The sequence below is a fragment of the Malaclemys terrapin genome, chromosome 2 (assembly GCF_027887155.1).
Source record: "Malaclemys terrapin pileata isolate rMalTer1 chromosome 2, rMalTer1.hap1, whole genome shotgun sequence".
In the NCBI taxonomy this organism is placed as follows: domain Eukaryota; kingdom Metazoa; phylum Chordata; order Testudines; family Emydidae; genus Malaclemys; species Malaclemys terrapin.
The window spans coordinates 184,027,356-184,047,938 of record NC_071506.1 but is presented as its reverse complement, the minus strand read 5'-3'; the positions used below and the strand labels follow the sequence as shown (position 1 = coordinate 184,047,938).

Below are 20,583 nucleotides of genomic sequence, written 5' to 3'. Positions count from 1 at the left end.
GCAAGCCAACAAAGAAACTGAACTTACATTTCTTTTTTTACCATCCCGCCCTCCCATCATCATCCAGGAATGTAACAATTTCACTGTGAAAGGAGCTATTGGGTTTATTTCTTCTTTCAATTACTTTGGTGTAAATCAAGAGTGACTACACTCAACTTAATGGACTTGCAATGGTATAAAACTCCCATAAGTGAGATCATAATCAGGCCCACTGCATTCTAAGATGCTGCAAAATTATGAGGTTTAAAGAAGGGTTCACATAATTTTGCATCAAAAATAATTGTGTGATATTTTGATTTATCACAGGTGATTAGGAAGCAGGGTATTTCTTTGTGATGATATTTAGTCTCTTTTTATCTATTCTGGTCAGGATTTTAGAGTTCTAACTTTAAACTACATGTAGGAATGCAGTTGAAATATCACACAGAAAACATCCCCCCTTCTCCATTTGATCCTGACGAAATGTACGCAGTTTGTGTGGTGTAAAATGAGAGGATCCTGCTACAAAGTTGCAAACTACATATAGCACATTGATCACAAACATAGTGCCAAATTCTCTACTTCCACTGAAGTCAGTGAAAATATGCCAGCAGAAAATGTGGCCCATAAAGTGCTACCTTTCTGGTAGCAGGCACTCATATGCAGTGATGTCCATATAAATATCTGGATAAATAGATAATAGCAGTGTAAGGATACTGATTTGATCTAGCAGCAAAACAATATGGGTTGGAGTAGCAGAAATGTATAGTGTGGGTCAAGTTTTGCTCACAGATATATGTGTAGCTCCCAGTGACTTCCATGAAAACCTTGCACATGCACAGGGCAGAAACTGACTCCGAATATTTTTGCCATGCCTTACAACTTCTGTAGCTGACACAGTTCCCTACCTTCTAAATCTTCATCCAGTTCAGCCAAAGTCTGTTGGAGTCGTGCCGCAATGACTACATCCTCATTGTCATTCTTAGCTGCAGTCGTTTCTTCATCTCGGCTACTAATTGAAAGAGAAAAATGGTGGGGTCATTTTTGCATTGTCACTCTGAAATCCATTCTCATTTCAACCCCTTTGGTTTCATTGTAGATGTGCAGCACATACCTCCAAAGAACAAAACCCTTGCAGAGGTACAGGCACACACCATACTGATACAACCACGTCTCTTATTAAAATACCTTTGCACTGTGGGATCTTTGTGGTTTCTCAGTGTGCTGGTGATCAAAAGATTAGGATTAATAAAGCTTGTCACAAAGAAATGGCACGGTTTCACTGTGAAGTCAAAGGAGAGTGCCCAAATGGAAATTGTTTGCATATCTGTGTCATTTTGAAGCAGGCTGCTACATGTATTGTGCACACAATGTACATACATATGAATTGCAATTAAAAATAAATACAATTAAGGTCTGTTAAACATCCATTTTTCATTCTGAGGGGAGGAAAAGGGAGTAACTAATCTCTTCGGAGACAGTTCTAATCATATTTATTATAAGCCTGATTATTCTCTCAAATATAACAGTGTCATCAACAGTAACACCTCTGGTTTCAATGAAGTTATGCAATGGTTTAAAAGCAGTGTGAAATCAGAATCAGGTCTCTCATATTTTCTTCAATTGTCTTTTTTAAAAAAAAAATACCAGTGATATTTGTGTGACAACAAGATCTTTGTTCTTAGAGGTGGAATCCTGACCCCATTGAAGTCAGTGGGAATTTTGCCACTGACATCAGTGGACCCAGGATTTCACCCTAGGACAGGTGTGGCCAACCTGCGGCTCTGGAGCCACATGCGGCTCCTTGTATAGGCACCGACTCCAGGGCTAGAGCTACAAGTGCCAACTTTCCAATGGGCCAGGGGGTGCTCACTGCTCAACCTCTGGCTCTGCCACAGGCCTTGCCCCCACTCCACCCCTTCCTGTCCCCTCCCCTGAGCCTGCCATGCCCTCGCTCCTCTCCCCGTCCCCAGAGCCTTCTGCATGCCAGGAAACAGCTGATCAGGAGGTGCAGGGAGAGAGGGGGAGGCGATGATTGGCAGGGCTGCCAGTGGGTAGGAGGCGCTGGGAGTGGCGGGGGACGGGGGGAGCTGATGGGGGCTGCTGACGTATTACTGTGGCTCTTTGACAATGTACATTGGTAAATTCTGGCTCCTTCTCAGGCTCAGGTTGGCCTCCCCTGTGCTAGGAGTTTGTTTATTTGTTCTCCTTATTCCTCACTTTAAGTCATAATTTGCTAATCTGTGACATCCCAGTTAGGATTTGTCCTTGTGCTTAGGCTATCGACAAAATAATTTCCTGCTCCAGCCACTCTCAAATCCTTTCACTAGCTTCCCTTTGCCTGTCAAACTTCTTATCCTCACCCAGGCACTGTACAACTAGCTCCTGTCCACATCTGCTCGGTTTCCATTTGCTCCCCCACCCACTGCCTACGCTCCTCCAAAGCCTCTTTCCTGTATGTTCAGTTTATACTATTCTCCTCTTCCATCTTTGTGCCATCTTCCATGCCCCAGTCTTTCCCTTTCCTTCTGTCCCTAATGGTGTGATCCTTCTCATTCAAATCCATCCTTGAACATGCTTCCTTCTGGGAGACCCTCTTATATTAAAAATACAATAAAATGTACTGCTTCAAGTAAAACTGTTCAGCAAATCATAGAAGTCTGAATGTTGTTGCCTGTGTTCAAGTCAGACTGCAGGGGCCCAATCCTGCAGGGGCCCAATCCTGCAGAGTGCTGCTGAGTGCCAAGCAACCTCAACTGCAGTTGTAATTAATAGGCACTCAGCACTTCCTTAAAACAGGCCTTCTGAGTTTTAGTGGGTTCTAAATTAGCTGTTATCACTTGAGAGAGAGAGCTGGGCGTCACCATGGATAGTTCTCTGAAAAGTTCAGCGCAGTGTGCAGCCGTGGTCAAAAAGGATAAGAGAATGTTAGGAACCATTCAGAAGAGATAGAAAATAAGACATAAAATATTATAATGCCACTATGTAAATCCAGGGTGCACCCACACCTCTAATACTGTGTCCAGTTGTGGTCACTCCTTCTCAAAAAGAATACAGTGGAAATGGAAAAGGGAGAAGGGCAACAAAGAAGATTAAGGGTATGGAACAGCTTCCATACAACAATAGACTAAAACAATTAGGACATTTCAGCTTAGAAAAGAGACGACTGAGGGGGGGATGTGATAGAGGTCTATAAAATCATAAATGGTGCAGGAAAAGTGAATAGAGAAGTGTTATTTACCCTTTTACACAATACAAAAGCCCAGAGTCACCCAATGAAATTAACAGATAGCAGATTTAATACAAACAAGTGTGAAAAAGTATTTCCTCAACTAACTTGTGGAACTCATTGCCATGTGATGTTGTGAAGGCCAAAAATATAACTGAGTTTTTAAAAAGAACGGGATAAGTTCATGGAGGGTAGGTTCATCAATGGCTACTAACCCAGATGATCAGGGATGCAATCCCATGTTTGGGGTGACCCTAAATCTCTGACTACCAGAATTTGGGAATGGAAGACAGGGTTTGATCACTCCATAATTGCCTTGTTCTGTATATTCTCCATGAAGCTCTGATATGGGCCAGTGTTCAAGACAGGCTACTGGGCAAGATGGATCATGGTCTGACCCTAAGCTCTTATGCCCTTATGAGAATGTACCTGAAGCCATTTTGTTTTTGTTTATTGAACTTGGGCTGCAAGAAGTCCTTTTGCTATTGCCCTTTGAAATAGACCTCCGAATTAATTTTTTGGGTTGTTTCTCCTGTTTCTGTTGTTGACTTAATTAACCTATTACACCACATTTTACTTTCTATGCCATTTTGTTATATAAGTTTCTCCTACTGACTGCAGAATGAACTGAATAAAAATAGCACATCCATAGAATCAATGTCTTTTAAAGTTCACCTCTACTTTCTTGCTTCACTGTGTCGGCATTCCTGCAGCTCTGTGCTTAAATGCACAGATAAATTCCTTGAGCCTGACTTTCCTCTCACTTACACCAGCGTAAATCAGAAGTAACTCCCCTGAAGTTATTGTAAATTGGTATAAGTGAGATCAGAATCAAGCCCCCAGTCTATGCCAATACATAAATAAATAAGCCCCAGAACATTTTTCAGATGTTTGCCATTGCCAAAGACACTACCTCAGCAAAGCATTTGACGATGTGCTGAATAATAATCGAGTTATAATGTAGCACTTTAACACCTGCTTAACTTTAAGCAAGCAGGCATGTAAGCCCACCTGAAAGCAATGTTTAAGTGCCATACTGAATTGGGATCAAATCCAGTAACCAAAATCTATTGTTTAAATACAGAGAGAAAGAACTGACAAACCAAAATGTTATATAGGAAACAGACTGCAAACAGTATATATACATTGCTTCAACAACACAATGGGCCAGACCTTAGGAAGTGCTGATCATCCACCGAAGCCAATGGGAGCTGAAGATGCTCAACACCATCTGGGATCAGGCCCTACATGTGTTAATCATCAGTCACATTGCAATGTTTATGTTAACCTGAGTTTTCTTGTCAACAGACCTATGGAAAGGCAAGGGAGCAAGAAAAGACAGGTTCATCCTCATCTGATCTACAGGCTGAAGAAGTGAAGGTTTCAGTGCAGAAGCCAGAGGATGCAAGGCCCCAATCTTACAAAAAACATGAAGTAAATGGAATTAATTATTTGAGAAAAGTTACCGAACTATCTAAGCTCTTTGTTGGACCAGGCCTAAGCAAGGAGCCGTTATCCAGACTCAGTGCAGAGTTCTATTATGTGTAGGTTCTCATACTGTGCTCATCACCGTAGTAGCTAAGCAAATTCCAGCAGTGCACTAAACCTCATGATTAATACCTGTCATGTGCTGTTTGTTCTCTCATCCTCTTGACCCCAGAGTCCAAACTATTCCTTCCCGTTTTATGTATAATCCCTCCCTGCTGCCCCAAAAACCTTATTACTCCTGGGGGAATTCTATGCCACTGCCCAATGAAGAATTTTGCAGAAATTAATGTTGTGCAGGCAGAATTTCCTTCCCCCACAGAAATGGGCTGCAGTGCTGCTGGCAGCCATTGGGGCCGCTGGACCGGGCAGAGCCCAGCTCACACCTAAGAGACACTGAGGAGGGGCGGGGGAGGGAGCTAAAGGGTTTTTGATAGCTGCAGTTCCCAGCATGCCCTGAGGGAAGGAGAGGGCAGTGCACAGGAAACTCTGAGCAAGCCTGGGACCAAGCATCAGACTTGGCTTGGGGAGGGTGTGGATATCTGGGCCGGGGGAGGGGGGTTTAGATATATTGGCTGGGGATAGGGACCATGGCTGGACTCTGCGGGGGTGGGGTTGTGGGTGTCTAGCTCCCTGGCTAGGCTCAGGGGAAGGGGGCAGAGAAACAAGAACACGGCTGTCATAGGGTTTTTTTTAACTCTCTACTCCTGGGGGAATTTTTGCGTGTGTCTGTATTGTTACAGATATACTTGCTTACAGGTATTTTGAAATAAATTACCAAAACAATTGAAACTGGCATGATTATGTAGTGTTATTTTTAAAAATAAAATTTGCAGAATTTTAAAATATTGTACACAGATATTTTTTTTCGGGGCACAGAATTTTAATTTTTTGTTGCAGAATGCCCCTGGGAGTAACTTATGTTTTATTCTGACAGTGTTCATTCAGTCTCCTAAAATACATAGGAGAGTGGCATTACAAAGTCTAGTGGATTGTGCTCAGGAGCTAGGAACCAGAAAGTCTTGAGTTCCAATTCTAGCTGTAGTATGGACTCACTGTGTGGTCTCAGGGATGTTGTGTAGAATCCAATCCATCTCTCACTGAAAATCAGTAAGAGCCTTTCCAAGATGCTGGATTTGGCCCTTACAGCTAAATTATTACTTCCCCTTAATAGGCACAGAATGTGCAGGGACTTCTTCCCAATTTCTCTGTGCACTTGTGCAGTGACAGAGTATTGTCTGCTTCCTAATCTCTGTGCCTCAATTTCCCTAGCTGTAAAACTGAGATAACAATACCTAACTCATAGGAATGTTACAAAGAAAATTAGTTGCTTGTACAGTGCTTTGGAAATGAAAGTACTGTACTATTATTATTTTTCTCTTAAGCATAAGGCTTTAGGGAAGGTGCAATTTTTTGTACATTTCTTAATTCTAATAAGATTAATTCTCTTTCCCGCCCCCCAAAACCTTGCAGTGTCCATATACAAATATTAGGGCTCGTCTCGAAATTATCATGGTTTCAAAATACAAGTGTGTGTGTCTTGGGTGAAGGGAAGATCTAGGGGTTTCCAGTAGCTCACGTGACATATAAATAGGCTTAAAACTACTTTTCACACGACAGTATTTAGCAAAAGAAAACAAAAGAGCCTTTAATTTCTTTTTAAACCCTCCCTCCCTACCCTTTAGCTTTTTCTTTTGTTGACAGTTCTGTTTTGGCTAGAATCCAAGACAAACATAAGATTTATTCTGATATTGTGTTTTACATGCTGGATAAACATTAGCAATGGCATTTTCTCACACACTTTTTTTCATTTGGGAAAGAACATGATAAACTTTAGGTTGCTTTTCTCATACAATACGAGGTGCTGAAAATTACAGCACTGCTGAGTTTTTAGTCAAGCTAGAAAGAGCAAACGTGCACAGCTCCAGGACGCTGCTCACTATGTTCCTTATGTAGATTAGCAGAGATCCATGCAAGAGCAAAGGATGGAGTGCAGCAACTGCTCACCTACTGACTTTAATGTTTCACTGAGCTAAGGCCACAGCATATAATTATTCCTCCGCAGTCACTCTCTCAGCTGGAGACAAAATGAAAGTTACAGCAGCATTTTGTCAAATTAGCACCACAGAAGAAGGACTTTTATGAGAAAGTTTAATTCAAAGGGGGAAGAGAAAAAGCTCAGATACATCTAGTCATAAATACTGCTTTACTTTTTAAACAGTTAAAGGCACTATAATTGCCGTCAGAGACGCTGCCATTATATTATATTTAGAGCGACTTCTTTGGGTTTTAGCACATGAGCAAATTAACCCAATTCTGAATTAAGAGCATATCCAAAGAGTTATGGAAAGCTTGATATATAGCATCAGATGTGGATGGCTGCAAAACAAGAACAGTGTAGCTGAAAAACACAATGGGTAACAACACAGGGCTATGTGAACTGCCTTAAGAACAGTCATGCTGATTTTCTACCCCTATCCAGTAATATCAAAAGACCCCGGTTAGTGGTTCCCAGATATCCATTCTTGGCACAAGGCTCATCTATGCTAAATAATTGTGGACCCTATCTTGAAAGGTGCTGAGCACTGATGACTTCCACCGAGGGGGGCTACTTGAACGGGTGTTGAGAGCACTTGGCACCTCACAAGAGGCAGTCAGTAGGCTTGGAGGAACCAGCCTGACATTTGGTGTAGCAGGATGATCCTATGATTAAAACAACGGACAGGGACTCAAGAGACCTAGCTTCAATTCCCTTTTCTTCCACTGACTTTCTTGTGTGGTGTTGGGCAAAACACTTTCTCTCTCTGTGCCTCAATTGTTCATCTGTAAAATGGGACTAATGATCCTTCCCTATCTCACAGAAGTGACGTGAGAAGAAATGCTTGGAAGACACTCAGGTAGTACTATGGGAATGGGAGCTACATAACAAGATAGATATTGAATGAGTTAAGCTCCCCTGAGAACATGTTTTTGAAAGAGCATCCTTGTGAATAAGGCTTTCTATTTAAACTAAGTCACGGTGGCGACCCCAGACAACCTCCATGTATTGTATTGCCATTTGGACAGGCTTTTGTAATTAATGTAGCTAAATGCTTTTTAATGGTGGAAGTAGCTGTTTTCCAAATTAGCCAACAGTCCTCCAAAACCTTTGAAAACATTTGTTTTCCTCTTCATCTTGTCAGAGGTGAAGGGGCTTTTTGATTTGCCATTTGAAAGAGAACGCAAAGGCTGAAAAACATCACAGTTAGGCAACCACATTCCCAGAGGGCAGCCTACAGTTTGACACCTCCAATTCTGACCCCTTCCCTCCGCCAAAAAAAGTTAGAAAATGATCTCCTTTCTCCCCAAGTCTACTCCCTCCTTTCTGAGGTGCAAGTGAACTTCAGTGTGAAAACTTTTAATGTTCCAGCTTCATATGACCAAAACCTGCAAACAGTGCCAAATTGTATGCTGTTAATGTATTGGAAAGTACATTCCATTTGGGACCGGTTAGATAATAAAGTCATCATTTGTCTTTAATGCAAGGTTTCTGAAAGAGACAGGCAAATAGAAGAAAAGAAAAAATATTAGGTCTGTATTCTGCCACTGTCTGAATGCCACATATGCCTGCTTTTCGTGTTGGTAAAGGAGAATAAAAGACAAGCAGCACTCCCTTTTTGGACACAGGAGAGTTTGGTTATCAGGTTTATTGGAGTGTATTATATTTATAGGTGGGTAAAAGTGTGCAGAAAGGTTGAATACATCTATTTCCCATTCTCAAAGAGTAACTGGCTTGCCAAGATTAGGATATATGGGCCCAGTTCTGCCCTCAGATATATAAGCATTACCACCAATTGATTTTAATAGGAACTGCATGAGTATATTTGAGAGAAAAATTGGGTTGCTTCTTTGTAGCAAAAATAATGTGCATTCCTACTATAGGTCTCATGTTCACTGGTCAAAAAACACCACACTGAAATTAAAAATGTTGCTGCTTAATATATATTACTGCTTTGCATTTCTTAAGGCCTCCCATCTAATATTATCCGAGTGCTTTACATATAAACATTAATGAATCAACCCACAATATACCACTTTGGAGTGTAGAAATATTACCCAGTTTTAAAGATGGGGAAACTGAGGTACTGTGAGGTTATAGTACTTGTCTATGGTTGAGCACCAAAAATCTGAGCCAGAATCTTGATCTCCTAACTCCCAGCACTGCAGCTTTATTAATACTACACTTCCTTACATGTGAAAGATTCTACAATTCCACAAGCAAAAGACACTTTGCTTATGTATACATTTAATTAAAAGGCTAGCTTGGATTGTTACTCTAATGATTGTGAATGTCTATTACTTTAGAATAATAGTTTCATCATCATCTTCCCTCTATGTGCATCAGTCAGCAAAGAAATGCATGAACATGTCCAGATTTTTAAGATGGGGGGAGAGGGAGAAGAGGGGTGGAATGAAGGGAGGGGGAAGCCAGAGATAGAGAAGGAAAGGAAGGAAATAAACCATATTTGTAGAATCTGAGGGTTGTGAACCTCTCAAACATTTACCGGGTCCATAAAAGTAATTTCCATTCCCCCAAATACTCCCATTTTAATCTATTTCTTCCCTATAAGCACAATTCAGATAAAGTAAAATGTCCTTTTTACCTCACTAAAATAAAATCTCTCCTATGTATTATGGATAGTACAGTCCAACATGACATTCTCATAAACAAACTAGGGAAATGAGATCTAGATTAAATTAGTACAGTATCAAGTGGGTGCAAAACTGGTTAAAAGACCATTCTCAAAGAGTTGTTATCAATAGATCACTACAAAATGGTGAGAGTGTGCCGGAACGTATCTAGTGAGGTTTCACAGGGGTCAATCCTGGGTCCGGTACTTTTCAATATTTTCATTAATGACTTAGATAATGGAGTGAAGAGCACATTTATAAAATTTGCAGATGATGCCAATCTGGGAGAAGTTGCTAGCACTTTGGAGGATAGGATTAGAATTCCAAAAAAACCATGACAAATTGGAGAAAGGGCCTGAATTCAACAAGATGAAATTCAATAAAGACAGGTGCAAAGTACTACATTTAGGAATTAAAAAAAATCAAACACACAACTACAAAATAGGGAATAACTGTCTAAGCAGTACTACTGCTGAAAAGGATCTGAGAGTTATAGTGGATCACAAATTGAATATGAATCAACAATATGATGCAGTTACAAAAAAGGCTGATATCATTCTGGGATATATTAGTAGGAGTGTTGTATTGAAGACACATGATGTAATTTTCCTGCTCTACCCAGCACTGTGGGTGGGAGCCTCAGCTGGAGTACTATCTCCAGGTCTGTGCGCCACAATTTAAGAAAGATGTGGACAAATTGGACAGAATCCATAAGAGAGCAATTAAAATGATAAAAACTTTAGAAAACCTGACCTATGAGAAAAGGTTAAAAAAAAACTGGGCATGTTTCGTCTTGAGAAAAGAAGACTCAGGGAAGACCTGATGACAGTCTTCAAATATCTGAGGGCTGTTATAAAGACCAATGATCAGTTGGCCTCCATGTCCACTAAAGGTAGGACAACAAGTAATTTGCTTAATGTGCAGTAAAAAGATATTATGAAACACTGTCTAAGTATAAAGATACTTAAACTCTGGAATAGGCTTCTCAGGGTGGCTGTGGAATCCACAACATAGATTTTTAAGAAGAGGCTAGAGAAACACCTGTCGGGGTGGTCTAGGTTTACTTGATCCTGCCCCAGGGCAGTTGGGCAGGACTAGATGACCTCTTCAGGCCCCTTTCCATCATTCTATAAAAACTCTCCCCTGTCCCAATGCTAGGCTGTCACAAGTGGCATAGATGTTCTATGTGGGATATTCATTTTTCATTAGAATTTCTATGTTCCTCTCTGCTCTTCCTCCACTAGTTTCTCTATATTTGTTTTTCACTCTGACCACTTTCTGCTTGAATTTCATCATTACATTTCCCCCCCCTCTTCTCCCTGTTCCCATTTTCCCTAAGGAACACAAAGCTTGTATCATTAAATGGGCTGAAAATTAGGCACAAGTTCACCCACCCCTACTCTTTTATCATCAGCCCATCAAAAACCAATCAGCTCTGTAACAACAGAACAACACTTTCTCAGATCGGTAACAAAAAGACCCTTCTCCTCCTGCTCACAATAGCCTCAGCTACTCGGATGAGAGTCAGGTGTTACAAACTCCCCAAGAAAGAGAGGAAATAGGCTCCTTAATTAGAATCCAGGTCATTAATTGATCCCAATAGATTTTTTTCATGCCCTCAATCAGCTTCACCTGGAGGAATTTGCCTCCACTTGTTACTGCTGAAACTATAACTCAGGCAATGGAAAAATCCCCTTCCCATAGCCCCTGGACAGTTATTAACTCATGGCTCAGCTCTGTGTTGGGTTTACACATCTGGTCACAGGCTAAGAATGCTGCATTTTTTGGCTTTGTAATCTGCACATTCCTCTACTTTATAATTTACAAATCTCTAGCTGGTTATTATTAATTATTATTATTATTATAGGTCGGGCTGGTAGCACTGCATGTTATTAAGGTTGCCTGACTTTTCCATTGTAAGACCCTGTTTTCAGTTGCATACATCTCTGTGGAACTTTAACTGTTTGGGCTGCAATTTTCAAGGCTGGGTGTTTGCCTCTGGCATTTTTGGGGAATTCAGCTGTTTCTGAGAATGAGGCCAGGGAAAAATATGCTGTTTTGCCATGCTAAAAAATTCTTGAGATCTCTTTGGAGCAAGGACTTGAAATTTGGAAGTGAGTGGCCTTTCTTAAGGGATGTGCCTTTTGCATTCCTGTGAAAATCTGCCCAAGCTAGAAGCCTTTGAAAAATCACAGTTTGCATATGCTCAACAGCAGCTAAAATCTCTGAAGTCTGCCCTCACTGAGCATGCTTGAGCCTCTCAGCTCCTAGTGATGACCCAGAGTATGCACCAAAGCCATTCCCACAGTGAGACTGAGTATGCTCCAACCCAGGGTTACATGGGAGAACCCGGACCTTTCCTGTAATGGCTGCTTCCCCTGCCCTTCTGGACAAGGGTGGGCTCAGGCACTGGAAGTCAGACAAGGGAGCGTCTGTCCTGTGCTCTCAGTGACCACACTACTTGCGCCCAGGAACTGTGAGGGAGGAAGTAATCTGATTCAAATGCAAAGGGGATAAATGTGGGACATGAGGGAGAGAACAAGGAGTCTGGTGAGACTGGGGCTGGAGAAGGGAGAGAAACTGGGACAGGGAGTTGGAGTGGGGGATACTGGAACTAATTTGGTGGGAAACCTGGGACAGGAGTCACAGAGAAAGAGGCTAATTGGTTGGGCAAAAGACTGGGAGCTGTGGGGGAAAGAATGAGACTGGAAACTGGTGAGAGACCAAGAGGGGGGACTGTAAGTCATTTGGCTGATGGAGGGGAAATCGAGTTTGGACACAGCTTGGGGGGAGACTGGGACTACGAACCAGTGGAGGGAGATGGGAGGGATGAGACAGATCTGACAAGGAGCTAGGGTGCAGAGGGAGAACTGGGACAAAGAGCTGTGGGTTGTGGGTGAGGGAGATTAGATGAGGAGCCTGGGGATAAAGACTGACTGGGAACTAGTGAGGTGAGGGAGAGAGTTTGGATGAGAAGCCAGGCAAGAGAAACTGGGACTGACTGGGCAAGGAGACGGGGGACAAGGAGCTGGGCATAAGGGTGGGGAACTGGGACTGACTGGGTAAGTATAGTGGGGGGAGACCGAGTTGTGGAATAAATTGAGACTCAGACAGTGAGTCTGGAGAGAGAGAGAGATCAGGACTGGCTGGCCAAAGAGACTGGGACTAAGACAAGAAGCCAGGTGTGCGAAAGAGACAAGACAGACAGAGGTTGGAGAGGGTGGGGCAGAAGGGGTCAGGCTTATAGGAAATGGGCAGAACAGTCTGTCCCCACTAGACACACTGCCTTCCAGAGCCTGGAATGGAAGCCAAGATTCCTGAGTCTCCCCTTTTCTTTGCCATCAGCAAATATGTGCAAAAGTGAAACCCACTGGGAAAGTGTGTCTCTCATCCCCTTCTAGTGCTTGTCTACATACAGGATGGCAACCTACTAGTGCTATCATTTACTTTGTTAGCTCAAGTGGCAAAGGTCTGTGTGGTGGATCTTAAAATATTTTGGTCAACTGAAACCATTTCCCCCCCCCAAGTTTTTTGGTTCAATTTGGACAATTTTGGGTGGTTTTCACCTTTGTGTATGTGTTTGTGTGTCTTAAAAAAATGGTCAGATTTCAAAATAGCATGACATTTCAAAATGAAAAAGCCAAAATGAAATGGTTCAAAACAGTCAAAGAAAAATGTTTGGACTTTTTTGATTTCCCCCCATAGTTCTTTGGCTGAAACTATTATTCAAATTTGACCCAAATCTGCAAATGGTTTTGGAGCCCCCCCCAAAAGCATTTTTCAGCAAAAACGTTATTTGCTAAAAACATTTCACCCAGCGCTAATTCTGAGCACTCAGAATTGCAACTTCAAGGTCAGCAGGAGCTATATTTGAACACATTAAGTGCTATATACTACTAAGTACTCTGAAAAATCAGGTCCTAGGAGTCTGAAATGGGAACCCAAAATTAGTGGACACTTTTGACCTTAATCTCTCTGTGTCTCAATTTCCCATGTATAAAATGGGGGTAATGCCAACCCCACACCTCACTGGGGGGCTGTGAAAATAAATTAATTAGTATTCAGGAAGTACTTGGATACAAGAGTGATGAGCACCATAGGTAAGCTCATGAGGAAATTAATAATTCTGACTTCAGAGCAGGGTTTGAATAGTGTGCAGTAAATAAGGCACAGGGCCCCAAACTGAGCAAAGAGGATAAAACAAAATATTGAATAGCTGCTCATTAAGTGAGCACTATCTATTCTGTGCACAGAATGGGGGTCCTGGAGAAAAAATAATATGTGATCATGTGATTAAAGACTATGTTGTAATACAAAAGCACCAGGGGGCCAAATGAAGGTTGCACTAGCAGAGCCTAACTTTTGACTGCTTGATTTTACAACCTGAATAATATTGTTTTAACACAGCATTTTGTGTGTAATTATTTATACAGTTCCACACAGTAGGTGTGCCTGATGCTTTGCAGATATATAACACTGACCGATCCTTGCCCCAAGGAGCTGGCGTGTTGACACCAAACAAAGAATGGGAAAAGAAGGGGTATGGGAGGACAGGAGTTACAACTGTGAGAGATCATGAGATGTGTTTATTGCTATGTATGCAACATTTTAACTTCTCTGTGGTTTGCTTATTATTCATATAATACTATATATTAAAATTTTGTGAGCAGGTATGTGATAAGACGCTAACCAAAAGAAGTCAGTTGCAAAGAGGGATATTAAGGGAGAGAGTTAGGCTGAAAGGGTGTTCAGGGTCAATGCTTAATGATGCTTACAATCATTTTTTCTATTATGGTAGACCCTAAGGCCCCCAACTGAAACCAGGAGTACATTGTGCTAGGCACTGTGAAAACACTTAGGCATAGATGTACCCTCTAGCTCTGCTTGAGATGCCACCTAACAATAGCAGTGAGGCTAGGGTAGTACGGTGGCAGTTTGGGCTAGCCAACTGTGTACAACAGCCCAGACCCCAGGGTCTAGCCCGAGCTGGCACTCATGCTACACTGGCTGCACTCCTATTTTAAGCATACTAGCTCAAGCAGAGCTAGCACAGGTATGTCTACATGAGCTGGGAATCACACCTCCCAGATTCAATGTAGCCATACCCATACCAAGAAACAAGCTCTGCCCCTAAGAGTTTACAATTAAAACAGACAAATGGTGAAAAGGAAACCAGAGGCACAGAAAGGTGAAGTGACTTGCCCAAAGTCACACAGCAAGTTGATGGCAGAGCCCAGAATAGACTGGACTCCCAGTGCAGTGCTCTTCTTAACCCCAAAACAGACATGATATCAGTGAGCTATTCCTTTTGAAAAAGAACAAAGCTGATAAAAAAAAAAGAAACATTTTGTTCAGACATTTTTGAAAATAAATGTTTTGGTTCAAAACCAATTTTTGTTTAGAAATGTCCTTTAATTTTATTGAAAACACGTTAAAATGCTTGAAATCAAAACAAAATCCCTTTTTTTCCCCATTCACCAGAAATGTCAAAATACTTCATTTTGGGGTTGATCCAAAAATGTCTCCCCCTTCTCCCCTGCCAATTTTTTGGAATCGGCAGTGAAACAAAAAATCCATTATTTGCACAGCTCTAGCATTCTGGTCACCTGCTGGAGCAGCTTGCAGGATTTGGGGTCTTACTTTGAAATCTCTCTGCCCCGCGTATTATGGGTAGTAAGTACCCTATAAGGCCTTCTACTTGAGAAAACTTTGTTGGAGATACAATTGCTGTAGTCACTGTCAGTTCTGAAAGTGTGAAGATAGTTGTACATGTCATTTCATATCTGAGCACAGATTTATGCTTGCAAACACATACAAGTCTACTGTATACTAAGAGCCAGATTTTGCCTTTGAATGCACACATGGTTTTCACTGACTTACACAGCATTTGATGGGCAGACTCGGATTGTAATTCTCTCAAGTGATTTTCAAAGGCTGGCATGTATTTCAGTTGCACTTTCTCAGAGTTTAGTCATACATCCCTTACGATAATAAATAATAAATAAACTTTTAATTTTTAAAGCCACCCATGCCTGAAGGCCCCTGGAAGCCTGAACAAAATGAATTAAAAAATATAATTTGCCAAAAGTAGGCAACATCGTAGAATACCTCCTGGAGCATGAGCTAAGCATTATGTGGGACTCATTAGCTTATGTAAACACTTTGGACCTGATTTTCACTTACTCATAGGCTCTTTACTGCACTGACAGTGCAGACGGGCCTTAAAGTGTGTGAATGTAATTTACTCCCACTGCCAGAACACTGTAAAGTGTCTTCAGTGCAAATGAGACTCAGACCTTTTCTTTCTGTAATAGGTCTGTTTTCCTCGAAACTACTTAGTTTGTAAAGTAACTAAAGCCTAGCGTTTAGTCAACTTTATAATGATTAGTAAAAATAATACAAAATGTTTAGAATCTTCTATAACAGCCTTTACAATCAGTTTTCAAATACTGGGCCAAACTAGTCCCTGGTGTAACTGCACTGGGCTCAATGGAGTTCAGAACCATAGATGACTCTGTCCCATTCTTGCTAACTGGTACACTTTCATATAACGCAAAATTAATTGGCTCCTGGATTATTAAAGTGAATCAAGACAACAGCATTTTACATCACATATTACTTGTCCTTTATAGCAGTTACATGCTTTCCAGTTTATTTTATTTTAAAGTTGATCTAGAGCCTAATATCTGGAACTGGTAGAAATTTAGCAAGAATTCATGAATTTCATGCATTGTTTTCTACTGGAGCTCCAATACTTAAGGAACAGAAATATAAGAAAGTATAACTTATTGTAAACTGTTCATACAAAACTCTACTTTGACTTCACGGGAGTTCAGCTCCCAGATGGAGGAGAGGGGATTGTGTAGAAGGCTCAGTTCTACAGTCCCTGCTCATCTAAGGAACTACATAGAATCCCAAAGTCTTCAGCTGACTTTACTACATAGGCAGTGGATCTGCTATGACATAGAAGCTTTGAAAGTGACATGCTCTAAATTTTCCTGCTAAATTTTTAAAACTGACTCAAATTCAGATAATGAACCTAAGATTTTAATACAAACAGGTATTTAAAAAATAAACAAACTTATTTATTTTCTTTCCCAATAAGTGGTTTTTTGAAGACTTAAGGAGTTGACCTCAAGGGGAGTAAAAATGGCATTGTTTTCAATACTAGTTTGTTTGCAAACAGGTTAGGAGCGGAGTTGGAATTCACACACTGTAGGAGAGAACACATCAGTTTAAAAGATTTTGCTATCAGCATCTCTGGTACTGCAGCATCAGCTGCTGTTGCCGTAGTACTAAAACCAGTTACAGATTTTAGGCTCCCACAGGTCCCTAACATTGATCTGAAGTGATTTCATACTCACAGGAAGTGAATTAAAAAAAAAATAAAAGGTAATACATGCAAAAAACACCCACAATTTGCTAATTCAACATGAGGACTGAGATTTTTACATGGACAAAAGTTAGCAAATTTTAAGTGATATTTCCCACATGATCCATAACTTAGATCTGTAGCTTATGTGTAACATTTCCTAAAATTTTCTATAATCATAACTTTATTGTCTTCTTTGTGTGGATCAGAGGCAAAGCTGAATCCAAAACGAGAGATGTTTTTGCCTTGCAGTGAAGCGAAAATTAAGGCAGATGTTGACTTTTAAGCTGTGGTATGTGACATTTTAATGGCATGCGATAGGTCTTTCACTTTATTGGGAAGCATGAAACATGCCATCAAATGCTGCAAAATACTTTGCACTGATTAGGAATGCTATATTACTGGGCTATGCTGTGGTGTATTTTGTGCTTCAAAGTCACAATTATGATATGAAATTTGGGGATGAGTATGGAGTGTTTGTGGTAGTGAAGATTGTAGTAACTTTTGGGCAGTGTATACAACAGCCTGGACATGCATATTTGATCTAATCAGTTTGGGCCTTGCTGTTTCAAGTGAAGACTGCTTATTCCTCTCATGAGGCCTGTACAAAGCCTACTGAAATCAGTGGGAGTCTTTCCACTGACTTCAATGGGGTTTAGATCAAGCAGTTAGTGCTAATCATACTTATTATGCTAGTCTATGTCATCCTCCATAAAGAAATTATTAGGGGATCTATAGTGGATTATACAGCAAGGAAAAGTCACATGGAAGACAGAGTTAAAAAGACATCCGAAGGAGTCTTGACCCTGTACCTGTTGACATCAATGGGAATAGGATTAGGCCCATGGTCAGATTTAGGGATTAATTATTGACTGCAGGCCAATTTATCCCCTAGTTCAAGTTTCCCCCCCAGAAATGTGTGGAAGGAGATAATTAGGCCAATGCTACATGCTCTTTTGAAGGTACCGTAGATTAGATACTAAACAGAGGGAGCACGGGCTTTGAGTCGAACAAGAAGTAACAGGTTTTTTTCCCTCTTGAATCTTGCAGTATCACATAGAGTGGATGCCCTTCTGTGTGTCGTCTTGGACCAACCTCTTTGCTGATGGCATAGCTCCCCTTGATTTCCGGTTTGCATCTGCAGAGCACTAAGAACTGAGTTTTCTTTCCAGTTCCACCATTGACTCACTATGTGACTTTTGGCAAATAAAAAGAAAAGTCAGTTTCACTTCTGTTTGCAATCAGTTTCTAGGTTCTCATGTATTAGCTGAATGCTGCGATATTTGGGCTGAAGAAACTGCAGGAAAATATTTATTTGTCTAATAAACACTATTTCCTTGGTTGGCAGTGTTGCTGTAGATATGCCGATCTGCAATAAAATTACAGCCCTTCCCCCATACATTACCGCTGCTGCAGAATTAACGAAACTATGACACAGAATTATTTTAGCCTTCATGAAGAAATCAGCCCTGAAGAGCAGCAGAATTTTGCAAGAAATTACAAATTAAAACAAAAAAGTTACTTCTGCCAGTTGTTACAAGCACATGATCTTAGGGCGTTTTGGCACTAAATATTTTCATTAGGATGAGCCCTTAGGTGTTTATTTGACATTGAGTTATGAAATAGCAACAAAAAGTAGAAGCTGGCTTTGCTAAATGCTTTCCTAGAAGAAAGGCAAATGAGATTTTTTTAGATTATTTTACAAGTGGGACTTACCTCTGGTGAGCATTTCCAGAATCATTGCTATCGCAGGAGGTATTCCTCACAGAGCACAACTCTGCTGCGCAAGTTCCATCCCTTTCAGCAGAGTCCTCCTGACCATTCACTGGCTTGTCTTTCAATTTCATATTGTCATTTTGTGAATCCAAAGATACGACATCAGATGGAGAACTCACAACACCTGAGTCTTCAGTGGTGTCTTCTGATGCAAAACAGCTGCTTACTGATGTTGTCTCTTCTACCTCTGATAGTTCCAAAACCATATCATCCACAACATAAATATTATCATGTGCGAGCTGCAGGCTCTCTGAATGAAATACAGTAAAGATAGTTAGCTAAAAATCACTGCTCATGCTTAGATAACTGAAAGAACATAGGGTGAAATCCTGGATACACTGAAGTTAATGGGAGTTTTGCCACTGACTTCAATGGGTCCTGGTTTTCATCCTTGATCTAAATACTAGTTTGACTGGAAATGAATGGAAATGCCACCAGAAACAGCAGACCAGAAACAACAGACATTTGATAAAGATGACCTACAAAAGGAAAAAAAAAAAAAAGGGGGGGGGGAGGCTTTGCCTATCTTTGCTTCCTGAAAGGTGGTTCTCCTCTTGCATATCCCCCTGCACATTTTTTCCTTACCATTTTTTCCTTTAAAAATGTCAGCAAACTCAAGTCTGTCTCCGTTTACTTTGAAGAACTTCTTGGAGGATTATAGGAGTGAAAGCTTTCTGCTCCTTCAAACAAAGGGGCAGAGCTATGTTAATCTTTAACAAAGAGAACTACATAAGAGCTAGGTATTATTAATTATTATTATTATTAAGAACAGAAAACCCCAACATTTCAGTTTTATAAAGAAGCAACAGGGAACACACACAATATTTTTCCTTTTGCAAGTCAAACTTTAACCTTGTAAAAGATGTAAGTGATGAGACTTTTAACAGACACAGTATAATTGTTAACTCAATACTTTAATTAATTTCCTATGCTTTCCCCCCTTCTTTAAGCGAAATATACAATTTTTGATTCCCCCAAAGATATATACAAATTTGGGCAATTTATTCATGTAAGGGGAACTCCCACTGATGTCAACAGTTTTGATGATGGGTTGGAGGCAGATTCGAACAGATTTCTTTCAACAAAAGGAATTAATATTATATTTATAGATTAGATAAAAATATCTGCTATGACCTGATCCTACAAATATTTATGATTGCGCTGAACTTTAATTATGTGAATACTCCCACTGGTGCCAATGGGTCTACAATGATGGGTAAGATCAAGCACACGCTTAAGTGTTTTCAAAATCAGGGCCAAAGACTTAGAAATAATACATGATCCGCAAATCAGTAAGAGGAATACAGACAAACAACTATTTCATCTGTTTCATTACATTTTGAGCTGTAGTATATTATTCCTGAGGCTTTTAAAATATCTATTAGTCAACTGAGGACCACTTTGTGTAGAAAAAAAAGATGTATCATAGAAATGGAGCTTTAAGTAAAATATTTATTTTTAAAAGATTTATCTTAGCAATGAAGCTTCAAATAACATTTAAATCAAATCAAACCAAAATTCTCTTTGGCTGAGTTACACAATGCCATTAAATACTGAAATTGATTTCTGACAGCAGAAACAATAAAATCCATAGGGTTACAAATCATGATTAAAGCGATAAGTGCTGTCAAAACATATTTACGACTGAGGCTGCTGCAAAAATTCTACTGCAAGTTTGAGGGGGATGTTACTCAGTTTTGTTAACCTTATTTTCTAGGATGCTAGCTCTTGTTTTTCACATTTAATCAAAGATTTTATTCTATTTAAAAATCCTGTTAAGATATTCTTAAAAAATAAATAAGAGGCAGTACATTGATTATGGTATGGTCATGATATAGGAAAGTGGTTAGAAGAGCATCAACACATGCACAGATCTGAAAATAACCATAGTACATAATCACCAACACTGAAAAAGGATAACATGACCAGAAAATACACTATAAACAAACACCACCATACTGTTTGTGCTGCTTGGTTTTCAATTACATTGAAAAATACAATTATTAAAGCTATAGTAAGAGAAGAACAGATCACAGTGGAATACATTATAGTGAAGTAAGAAAGCAATTTA

General features: G+C 40.3%; 1 protein-coding gene across 1 annotated transcript in view; it reads right to left on the bottom strand.

Moving 5' to 3' along the window:
- Window positions 1-18,718, bottom strand: part of LOC128831300 (protein cordon-bleu-like) — a 32,868-nt gene extending 14,150 nt beyond the window's left edge. Inside the window, exons 1-4 of the mRNA XM_054017616.1 lie at window positions 18,453-18,718; window positions 15,046-15,109; window positions 4,382-4,452; window positions 888-988 (exon numbers count right to left, since the gene is read on the bottom strand). Of these exons, the coding sequence (XP_053873591.1) occupies window positions 888-988; window positions 4,382-4,452; window positions 15,046-15,109; window positions 18,453-18,718 (502 nt within the window). The remainder of the gene's footprint in view (window positions 1-887; window positions 989-4,381; window positions 4,453-15,045; window positions 15,110-18,452) is intronic.
- Window positions 18,719-20,583: the final 1,865 nt, after the last annotated feature.